Source organism: Drosophila suzukii, chromosome X (assembly GCF_043229965.1).
Source record: "Drosophila suzukii chromosome X, CBGP_Dsuzu_IsoJpt1.0, whole genome shotgun sequence".
Taxonomy (NCBI): Eukaryota; Metazoa; Arthropoda; class Insecta; order Diptera; family Drosophilidae; genus Drosophila; species Drosophila suzukii.
In genome coordinates this window covers 10,437,176-10,447,860 of record NC_092084.1, presented here as the reverse complement: position 1 = coordinate 10,447,860, position 10,685 = coordinate 10,437,176, and the positions used below count along the sequence as shown (strand labels likewise).

Below are 10,685 nucleotides of genomic sequence, written 5' to 3'. Positions count from 1 at the left end.
GACAGTTTGGATGAAGTGTTGCTGACAGGACGCGGATACGGACGCGGATGTGGATGCGGATGCGGAAGCTAGTGTCTGTTTTGGTATGCGGCATGATGGATCCAAACCACATACACACACCTCACACCTCCCATCGCACATCTCACACCCAAGTGCAAACATAAAATGTATAAAATATTGGCTGTCTACACGAATCCTAGACAAGAAACCAAACCGAACTGAACTGAAGCGGGGAATTCAATTTATATGCAAATGATATGCGGGCTGAAGACTGGCAACAAGCGCCATACCAAAAAACCCAACCCGAACCCGAAACCAAACTCCAAAAACCGATGCGAGGGCGTTCGTTCAGCTATGTGAATTTTAATTATATTATTAAAAATGTAATTATGTCAAAATGAGAAAGAGCAAACAAAATGCAATAAATAAATATCCATCCATCCGTCCATCCATTCAACCAACCAACCATCCGAGCCAATTAGCCTGGTCCTTTCAGGTAAAGTAGCGTGCCCCCTCCGCCGAATCGTCTCTCACATCGTAGATTGTGGGTACCGAATAGGTGGGTCTGTCGTAGCTCTTGGGTGCGTAGCTCTTTCGGTAGGGTTTTTCGGTGACTTCCTCAGACTCCGGCTCCTCCGCTTCGGTGACCTCCTCAGAATAATATTTGGAGGTGGCATAGCCATAGCAGGGTTTCGCTGTGGTCTTTCTGGACTTGCTCTTTTTGCCCAGCTTTTTCGAGAGCTTGTCCTCGAAGAAGGCCAGCTCCTTCTCCTTCTTGGCCTCGAAGAAGGACAACTCCTTCTCCTTCTTCTCGTCCCACCACTGCTTGAACTTCTCCCACTCGTTCTCCTTCTTCTCCAGCTTGGCCTCCTCCTTCTCGGTGAACAAATTGAGGAAATCCAGCTTCTTGAGCAGCTCCGTCTGCTTCTTGCCCTCCAACCAGTCCAGCATGGCCTCGTCCTTCTCCAGTTTCGCCTCCAGCTTGGGCAGTTTCAAGAACCACCCATGGGCCGTTTGCAGAGCTGTGGTTTGATTGTTTTTTAGTTTTTTTACATGCCCCAAAATATGACAGAGCTATGAGCCATTGTTCCACTTTGCGGCTCCTTGTTAAAACTCACCCAAACAGGCCATCGCCAGCAGCATTAGTTGTTGTCCGAATCTCAGCATTGTCTTTTGGCTTTTGGTTCTTGGATTGAAGTCCAGAGACTCGCTTGGTTTCTGTTTGGCCATAAGCAGATGGTCTGGCTACTTATAACCCGAAAATCCGAGCCACTGCATCTGGGAGCACGTGCTGCCTGCCTGGCCCCTGCGATAAGCACGTGCATTTCGGACGAGCAATCTATCAAGCTCGCGGCATATTTGGGCCTTCTGCGATACTGGGTTTCGACTGGGTTCAATGCTCGGCCTGCACTGAAAGAAACAATATTCTGGACTCAAATAAAAAATAAGAAGATAACTAACACAGCCTCTTAATACAAAAATTTCAAACTTTAGCGAAGTTAGGGGTAATATTTCAAAACTTATTGCTTAAACCCGTTGAGAATTATAAAAAATGTGAGAAAATTGGTTCTTTATTTATTAAAGATTTGTTTATGGTTTTAATCAATATTAAGAAAATTATTATTAATTTAAAATATATACCATTATTATTTACATTTTTTTAATAGATGGCTTTATTTAAATTTATTGCTTAAACTAGTTGGGAATTATAAAACATAGAAGAACAAGTTCATTCATGTCCCAAGATTTCTCAAGATTTTTAAAAGGCTAACCTCCTCAAGATGATTATACTAAGAAGAAGAATACTTTTAAATTTACTACTTAAACTAGTTGGGAATTATAAAACATGGTAGAACAAGTTCATTCATGTCCTAAGAGTTCTCAAGATTTTAAAAGGCTAACCTTCTCAAGATGACTATATCAAGCCCTTGTTATTGTGCCCATTTCCAATGTAATCTTTTCGCCCAGTGTAGGTCCCCTGGTCAGCTGTCACTCTGATTAGTCTGGCAGTTATTTAGCAAAGACTTTCGGGGGACTTTGGCAATGCTGGCCAAGATTTTAATGCGCTGGCTGGCGACTGGCGAAAAGCAGGCGCTGCTAATTGACTCGACCATTATCTGGGTGGGTGGTGGACCGGCATGTTTTTGCTGATGTGTTGAAAGTGGAAGTTAAATTGTATTTGTTTAGTGCGCCTCATGCACATGGTAACCGGGGAAACCATAGAAACCGGAGCTGGGGAGCCGGAGCCTTTGACTCTGCAATGTGTACAAATATTTGTGCCGGGCAAACAGTTTGCCAAATTAATTGCACACCAACTGTTTATTTGCCTGTTTGTCCGTTTGTGTTTTATGAGTTTCTCCCCCGTTTTCTCTTCAGGTTGCGAGTTTCGGAGTTGGGATTTCTGTTACCATTTCGCCTACTCCATTTGCTTTCTCAAACTTGCCACGTTAATGAGGCTCACCAGATTGGAATGTATTGCTGTTGAGTTGTCAGCTTGCCACACAAAAATAATTATCTTCTATGGTTGTGAAGAGATTATCTAGTTGGGAATGTGTTGCATAAAACGGAGACTTTAGGCTAAAACATAGAGTGGGCACAAAGGTTCGGGAAGGGAAATTGGTAATCTAAACAAAATGGTTTTATTAAACTGATCTGAATTTAACCATCGAATAATACATATTTATACGAACATTAATGTAAATTAGTTCTGCTTTGATAATAATAAAGATATAAATGACGTAAATTCATTGAATTATCAAATAGCTCTTTGTTCTTAGCGCAAGTATATGATAAGAAAGTTGGCAACACCCATCACCTTTTTATGACAGTTCACTGATATCTTTGCACAAATAGTTCTGATATCAACACGTGACACAATAGATGGCGATGGGAATGACATTTTGTAAAGAATATTTTTATTTGAAATTAATAACTAAATTAAACTAACGAATATGGGACTCCAATAATTGGTCTCAGTCTCCTGGAGGATGGTGCAACCAATCGGTTACTTGTAAATCCTGTTGTTGTCGATATTTCCGAGATCGAGAGGCAATTGCGGAAATGGTTCCAGTACATTGTTCGAGTTCAGGACAAGATCCTCATAGTCCTCGCTAAAGTCATCAAAGCCACTCAGCGTCGTCCTGGCGGTTGTTGTTGTTGTTGTGGTGCTGGTGGAGCTGCTAGAGGTCAGCGGTGCCAAGGTCGTGCGGCGACGGGGTCTCCTGCCCCGACGACCTTTGCGCAGTTTTCGCTGGGGCTTGCCAATCTCATTCAATCGGCCAAAAATATTCGGGTAAGGTTCAACGGTGTAAACGGTGTAAGCAAGTGGTGTTGTGCTAGTCGATGTTGTTGAAATGGTGGTGCTATCAGCAATTGTTGTTGAAATTGTAGCGCTATCTGAAATTGTGGTGGAAGCTTCTGTGCTGGTTGTTGCTGCTAGAGTGGTTGATGTTGTGGTCTGTGAAGTTGTTGCTGTGGGTTGTGATGTTGTTGTTGTGGGCTGTGTTGTTGCTAAGGACTGTATTGTTGTTGTTGTGGGCTGTGCTGTTGTTGTTGAACTTTGAGTGGCTGTAGGTGTAGATTGTGGTGTCGTTGTTGAAGGCTGTGCAGTTGTGGAAGCAGATTGTGTTATTGTTGTTGAAGCTTGAGTTGTTGTTGTTGATGTGGGTGTTGTAGTAGTTTGGGTTGTGGATTGTGGCGTTGTTGTTGAAATTTGTGCTGTTGTTGTTGTGGATTGTGGAGCAGTTGTTGGAACTTGAGCGGTTGTTGCTGTGGATTGTGGTGTTGTTGTTGGTGTGATTGTTGTTGTGGATAATGGTGTTGCTGTTGAAGTCTGAGTAGTTGTTGTTACGGTTTGCAGTGTTGTTGTGGGAGATTGTGTGGTTGTTGAAGCTTGCGTGTTTGTTGTTGTAGGAGTGCTGTTTGTGGTAGTGGGTGTGGTGCTTATGGTCGACTGTGTGCTTGTTGATGTGTCTGTGGTTGTGGTAACTGTTGCTTTCGTGGTTATTGAACTTGTTAATGTGGTGCTTGTTGGTACTGTTGTTGTTGTTGTAGATGTTGCTGTTGCAGTCGTTAATGTTGCAGAAGTTGCTGTTGATGTAGATGTGTCTTCTGTAGTCGTCGAAGGAGATGCTGTAGTACTAGAGGAATCTGTGGCATTTGATGCCGCCTCGGCAGCTACTATTATTTCGCTGATATTAATCGAAATGGTCTCGTTGACGCTCGTTCCATTCGGCGACTGAAGCGTGTTGTTCGAACTGGTGATCGAGGCCAGAAATGTGGACTCCTGACCCACTGTTAGGCCGACTAAAATGGGCGAGAAATTAGCATCCAAGTTGAAGTCATGTGAGCCACCACTAATTACCTAATGTTGTCACCACAACGAAGGCAATTAAATGTTTACGTGACGGCAGCATTGTCGACGTGCTGCTTTCCTTTCCGTTTCCTTAATTAGCCCTAAATGGAAGCCTTTAAGTCTTTGGTGTTGCTGCTCTGACTGGGCGTACTGCTCTATAAATTTGGCTAATTGAACTGATTTTCTGAGTGCTCAGATGGTCCAGCTTTATATCGATGGCCACTGGCACCACGTCCGGAAACGTGTGCTCCGTACGTGCGATTGCCGATTAACTTATCGCGTCTTCAGTCGATTCCAATCTCGATGGCCCAGCTGTTGCCACTCACTCTCACTCTCATTCCCCGGATTTATATTTTGGCGCCTTCTGACTCTGATTCTGATTCGGCATCTGAATTCCGTCTCCGGAAGTGGCTTACACTTGTTGAACGCTTTAAAATATGTACTACGAGCAGATGCATAGCAACCGGATGCATCTTGCATGCGATTAACAACCGGGCACGTAATCTTGGACAACTTCGAGAACAGTTGGTCAAAACCCAACAAATAGATAACAGCCTCTGAGGGCAATGCGTTTCAATGCGTTCTTTAATGAATTTAGATCTGAGTATTGAAGTACGATGCGTTTTGTTGCGTTCATTAATGTATTTATTTACAAGTCATTCAATCTGAGTATTTAAATTATTTGTATTATTTTTATTATATATATAAATTATAATTCTTACATATTTTTTAAGCCCGCCTTAAACAGAGTTATTAAAATATCAGTTATTTATAAAAAACAAAAGTAATAGTCTAATTTAAAAGCACATGAACTAACCAACAGTCTGTTATTAGTTAAAATCATAGATATTTTTGTTATTTAAAATAAATGCTTAAATGAGTTAATTAAAGGGGTTGGACGAACGAAACGAAAAACATTTGCAAATGACATTATTTGGCTTTAAATGAAAGAAAAAACTATTTAACTTATAATCGTTTGCACAAATCGATTTCCGGATAAAACACTTTTAACTAACGAGGCAATCCGTTTATGCCCAACCAAAATACTTTTACTAATTCCAGTTAATTGTGAGAAATAAAAAGTGATTCAATAAAAACATGAATAAATGGAACGCGATTTAAACAGATATTACAGCATCCGATTATCTCTGATAACAAGCGACGAATGCAATGGAAATTGTTTAATTGTTGGTGCCATAAAAAGAAACTTAACGCAGAATTTTAATTATGTATTTACATGTCATTCCAAGCCCCCCCCTTCGAAAGCTTACAAATGTAATTATTTAGTTGGAACGTGATGAGAGGCGAATTGCGAAATATTATGAAAACAGAATGCAAATAAAAAGTGAAAACAAAATATGGGAAGAGTATTTATTAAGGGCTTCCACCCCAGTTTATAAAGTAAATTAGAAAATGTATTTTAAATCTTTTTACACAAGGAACAAAAAGAGCAAGATCAGGGAAAAACAAACAAAATCAAAGAAAATTTATTTTGCGAAATGTTTTTTAATGCATGTCGATGCAAAATATATTTTACCAGAATAGATATATCTATTTTGGAATGTTTAAAAATTACTAAAGAGAGTTACATATGTATCTTTAAATTAAAATTTTATTTTTAAATGATGTTATGTTTGCAGTGCAGTTTAAGCCGATTTAAAGACTAGATGCCATATGACGTAATATGTAGTATATAGTACTATATAGCAGCAATTCCGAACCCGTGATAATCGTAAAGCACGCTCTAGATAGTGATAGCCAGAACGTGAGCAAAGCCCACGAAAGTTCTCCGCCCGAGCGCTATAAAAATCGAAGTCCATCGAGTTGAGTCAAGTAGTCGATACATCCAAACCGTACTAAAATGTTCAACAAATCAATCGTCGTGGCCCTCATTGTGTGCGGTGTGTAGTCCCATTGACCAACAGGATAACAATTTTGTTAAATACAATTATTTTTTATTTCTATAGCCTGCTACCTGGGCACCATTGATGCTCGTCCTGGTGGCCTCGATTTGATCGGTGGTGGACCATTGGGAGCAGTTGGTCCTCTAGCTACGGGAGCTCTCGGTGGAGCTACCGGTGGACTTGGTGGTGGACTTGCCAATGGCGCCATTGGATCCGTAGTCCCCTCGCTGACTGGCGGCCAGCACGGAGTTTTGGAACCAGTTTCAGGACTTACCGGCTAAAACCTCGCTATCCTTTAGGAGACTTCTTGTCAAGATTTTAAAATGTTTGAAAGCGTATTAAATTTAGAATAATTTGTCAAATTTCAATTGAAAATAAAGTAACATTTTGAGCATTTAAAAAATATGTTTATCAACAAAGTACCATGGATTCAAAATTAATTAAAAACATCTATAATCTTTTAATCATAGGTTGGTTTTAGTTTTTTAGTTTTAAAATCATTTATATAAATATTTCATTTAATATATATGAGCTATAATTAATAAGACAGTTAATTCTTACACAGACCATAAGACTTATAACGCTCAGCTTATAAGGCTCAAGTACCTTTTTTAATTTTTTTTAAATGTACAAGCTTATTAAAAAAGGAACCCTTTAAGTATTTTTTTTAGAATTTAAGGACATTCAAAATCGTTTTATATAAATCCTTTTAACAAAATTTAACCGAACATAGTTTATGTTCGGCGTAAATTTAAGTTCCCTTAAAAATCTTCGAGCCTAACTCAATCCCATGAAAAGCTCAGGCCTTACATAATGCAAAACCCAAGTGGAAATTAATCTCAGCTACGTGAGCTGACGAGGCTCTGAAGTCCACGTAGGACCGAGTTTCGGACTATTTATGTAGGGCTCAGTGCCTGAAAAGAGCTCAGTTCCGCAATGTCAGCCCAAAAGTTATTGTTCATTGCCCTGCTTTTTGGTAAGTTATTTTATCTCTCTGCCAGCTGACAAAGGAAACTTTAACCTTTTGAGTTATTATTTAAAATAGTGATAATGGCAGCGGCCTGGAGTTCGCCCAGTCAATCCCCGAATGTGAACTCATCGGAGAGAAGGCGGCTGATCAAGGATTTTGTTGCCAAGGTTCATGAATTAATCAGCATATTAATGAAGCAGTTGCAACAACTTGCAGTCACAAAGTAGTATTTTTAATATGAAATAAATAAATGAAAAATATTTTAAACCAGTACTACTTATATCTCCTTATTTCAAAAACCAATTGGGACTTGGTTTTACCTTTGAAGAGTCTTTCTTGATATCTCCCATGGGGCAATATCTTTGTAGCTGGTATTTTTTTGGGTCACCATATGCCTGTGGTGACTGTACCGCACGACTGGGCCAAAAGCCACCGGGAAAATGCCTAAAATTATGCCACAGCCCCGGCAAATACATACACATATATGCAGAAGAAAATGTGTTAAGAAAATCTTAACGAAATTTCTCACGTTTGCCATAATTACGGGAAAAGTACGTGACATGTGTCTTGACTGCGAAATTTACCAGGGATTCCAGACCGGTTCGGCGATTGGGTTGTGGGGTAAGTAATGCATATGCAAGGTCGAAACGGAACGGGTGCCGAGTTGTAAATGGCAATAATACCAATAAAAATCTGTGTACAATCCCTCCGCCCTTCCACCCCTCAAGAAAACGATGTAATTCATAAAAATCTCTTGAACAAATGTTTGTGACTCTTGGTCGTGACTCGCCGCCTTTTGGAGTCAAAACATTAATAACCCATGTGGGTTGGTTTTTTTTGGGGCAGGGGTTTTACCATTTCCATCGATTTCGATGCCTTTGAATAATTCAGGCAAGTGTTGTGGTGTGTGCCCAATTCTCCTTAAAGTTTGTCTTCGTCGCGCCGAAGAACTGGAACTCTAACTTGAGAATTTTCTCCGAGGACGTTGCGTGATTGAATTGCGGCCTGATTGACAGTTGACAGTTGAAATTGATTTGGCTGCAAAGTCGAGCGGTGGCGGTGGTTGAAACAAGCCATCCGGATCCCGATCCGAAACCGGGAAGATGGAGGTTGTGAGATGGATATATGGAGCTGGGGTGGCACTACAAACAGTCACACTTATTAATCCCCCGAGTGCAGGCGTGCATAAGTATCGGGCAAATGGATTAGAAACTTTTATGTGCACCACGGTGGTATTGAGGGTCTGCACCGCGAAAAAAGGATATCGAAGGATACTCTTCTCCCAGAGGAGGCTGCACATTTTCTGTGAAAATCAAGCAGAGTCTGTGCCATTTTGCAGGAACATTAGTGCTAAAAGAAAGTGCCATTTTAAGCTTTAGATGGAAGTTCGAATAACTTACAATTTGCATTTAATATAAAAAATTTGATTAAGTGTAGCAATTAGCCAAAGGCAATTTGTAATTAATTGTTGTTTTCATTTAAAGGACCTAAAAGATATTTTATGATATAAATAATAGATTAACACAGCATTAAAATTTAATTAATTTATATGATAAGCAATAATGATTTATGTAGCCATTATTCAAATGCAACTCTTGTTTATTTTATTCCAATGGTTTTTGGTAATAAATGTGTCTTTGTATATGCACCAATATTTATTTAATTTATTTTTTTTCATTTTGGTATTTAATTTGTAATATATTTTCTTAACTTATATAAATACGTCTTATGTATCCTGAATTTTTCTCCGTGTGTAGGTAAGCGAGGATGTGATTGTTGGCTAACTTCTAGGACCAAAAGGATTCCGCCCCCTCGAATCTGTTGCTATTTAATTAAGTTGGACCGACCAAAAGGATCGGAGTGGTGAGTGCTAGCATATGGATAGAATGGGGTGCTGCACCACCAACACCACCACCATCACCCACCCAGTGTCCTTTAACCCCCACCCACTCCACTTGCATCCTGCCATTGCCACATTTGTGTGACAGTTAATGAACTCCCGTCACTCTTTCGCTTTTGTTTTCGCTAATCAAAGATACAAGCGGCGTGTGAGCGGCATACGCAATGAGGCGATGGCGATGGAGTGCAGTCAATTAATTGATGGATGATGTGCATAATGAAAGGCGAATGGGGACTTGTCAAAGGAGCCTTTGAGTTGGGTTCGAGGATGGTCGGGGGAAGTCACCTTCGAGGAAGGAGCACATTTTGTAGTACAACTTTACGGTTTCCTCAAAAAAAATACACCAACTTTAAAGAGACAAAAGTTAGCGAAGAAAGCGATTTCAAACTTTTCATCACAAAAATGAATACTCTTCACGAAAGTATGTTCTTTCTTCAATTCTTTTTTTTTCTTAAGTAATATTTTTATAATATATACACATTTATTAACATTTCTATAACAGATTAATAAAGAAAACATTTGTTTACCTATAGATCTCATTTCAGAATGTATATTTAAGATTTACAATATATTCCACCAATCCAAAAAATTTGTTTCAAGCCCAGATCATACAGAATCTATTCAATTTCCCTGAAGACTAAATACACTTTTTCTGTTAGCTATTTTAGCCCCACTATTCCCAACGTGGGCTCAATGGCAGAGGCTCATCAAGGATCTCTGCCCATCCAATGGGAGTCCATTCATTCGAAGACTGCACATCCGGGTGTATTGATTGCTTTGACAAATCTGAGGCTCGTGTAATTTCATTACAAAAACCCCGAATCGGCTTCAGCAGGGGATTACCACAAAAGCATTTTTCGAGTCGAGTCGAGCCGAGTCGATGTCTATATATTCCCCAAAGCGAAGAGAGATGGTGGAGGGGTTGGGGGTCCAATGTCTGGACGGGTTTTCCAGATGCTTTTTCGCCCGCCCTCGTTGTGTATGAAAATTAAATTCAATTGTGTGACAAGTTAATCCTATTTCTCATCTCCCAACTTTTATTTAAGCTTCATTCTTTATGCATTACATGCGAGCATCGTGGGTGAGTGAGTGACACCGGTCTTTCTTGCTCGGTTGCTTGGTTGCGAAGGCAGTCGACGGTCCATCAATCAGTCAATCAGCCAGTCAGTCAGTCAGTCAATCAGTCAGTCAGTCAGTCAGTGAGTCACAGTCACTCCTCCGGCAAATGTCATAGACTGTCAGAAATGTTTGATATGCTGCCTGCTTGCTGTCTTGGAGCCCCGTTTCCAAAAGTGAAAGCGAAGGGTTGCTGTCTGGGTCCCAAGGGTCGTAGATTTTGAGTGCCTCCGTGCCCAGCAACACTTCATTAAACGCATAAAGCAATAAAATGTTCTCTCGATGAGCAAAACAAAGACCATCCCGAAACGAAACCCCATCGAAAAGGGCTTCTTTCGACTGTCTGACAGCTTGACGTTGCCTGCTAATGGCAGAGCAAAAAAGAGAAAAAATGGAATAAATGAAGGCATCGCCCGAATTGATACACTCGAGTCCTGGCAA

General features: G+C 40.3%; 4 protein-coding genes across 4 annotated transcripts; 2 read left to right on the top strand and 2 right to left on the bottom strand.

Annotated features, from left to right (window-relative positions):
• Nucleotides 1-343: 343 nt before the first annotated feature.
• Nucleotides 344-1,272, bottom strand: Femcoat (femcoat). The gene is made up of 2 exons (XM_017083382.4): nt 1,119-1,272; nt 344-1,022 (listed from the first exon to the last, which is right to left on the bottom strand). Exons 1-2 carry the CDS (start codon nt 1,228-1,230, stop codon nt 493-495), a joined length of 642 nt encoding a protein of 213 aa, XP_016938871.3. The 5' UTR covers nt 1,231-1,272; the 3' UTR covers nt 344-492.
• A 1,330-nt stretch (nt 1,273-2,602) lies between these two features.
• Muc4B (Mucin 4B) lies at nt 2,603-4,551 on the bottom strand. Its single transcript, XM_017083380.4, has 2 exons — nt 4,364-4,551; nt 2,603-4,305 (listed from the first exon to the last, which is right to left on the bottom strand). The coding sequence occupies exons 1-2, from the start codon at nt 4,413-4,415 to the stop codon at nt 3,005-3,007; spliced, it is 1,353 nt and encodes a 450-aa protein (XP_016938869.2). The 5' UTR covers nt 4,416-4,551; the 3' UTR covers nt 2,603-3,004.
• Nucleotides 4,552-6,096: 1,545 nt separating this feature from the next.
• Nucleotides 6,097-6,661, top strand: LOC108016708 (uncharacterized). Its single transcript, XM_017083434.4, has 2 exons — nt 6,097-6,255; nt 6,322-6,661. Exons 1-2 carry the CDS (start codon nt 6,216-6,218, stop codon nt 6,537-6,539), a joined length of 258 nt encoding a protein of 85 aa, XP_016938923.2. The 5' UTR covers nt 6,097-6,215; the 3' UTR covers nt 6,540-6,661.
• A 367-nt stretch (nt 6,662-7,028) lies between these two features.
• On the top strand, nt 7,029-7,508 carry LOC108016745 (uncharacterized). The gene is made up of 2 exons (XM_017083486.4): nt 7,029-7,234; nt 7,304-7,508. Exons 1-2 carry the CDS (start codon nt 7,195-7,197, stop codon nt 7,453-7,455), a joined length of 192 nt encoding a protein of 63 aa, XP_016938975.2. The 5' UTR covers nt 7,029-7,194; the 3' UTR covers nt 7,456-7,508.
• Nucleotides 7,509-10,685: the final 3,177 nt, after the last annotated feature.

Bases quoted from the DNA above. Each gene is read 5' to 3' on its own strand.
- LOC108016708 (XM_017083434.4), top strand. From the start codon at position 6,216: ATGTTCAACAAATCAATCGTCGTGGCCCTCATTGTGTGCG. The intron at 6,256-6,321 runs GTGTGTAGTCCC...TTATTTCTATAG, and splicing joins CGTGGCCCTCATTGTGTGCG to CCTGCTACCTGGGCACCATT.
- Muc4B (XM_017083380.4), bottom strand. From the start codon at position 4,415: ATGCTGCCGTCACGTAAACATTTAATTGCCTTCGTTGTGGTGACAACA. The intron at 4,306-4,363 runs GTAATTAGTGGT...CGCCCATTTTAG, and splicing joins CGTTGTGGTGACAACATTAG to TCGGCCTAACAGTGGGTCAG.
- Femcoat (XM_017083382.4), bottom strand. From the start codon at position 1,230: ATGGCCAAACAGAAACCAAGCGAGTCTCTGGACTTCAATCCAAGAACC. The intron at 1,023-1,118 runs GTGAGTTTTAAC...ATCAAACCACAG, and splicing joins GCTGGCGATGGCCTGTTTGG to CTCTGCAAACGGCCCATGGG.
- LOC108016745 (XM_017083486.4), top strand. From the start codon at position 7,195: ATGTCAGCCCAAAAGTTATTGTTCATTGCCCTGCTTTTTG. The intron at 7,235-7,303 runs GTAAGTTATTTT...TATTTAAAATAG, and splicing joins GTTCATTGCCCTGCTTTTTG to TGATAATGGCAGCGGCCTGG.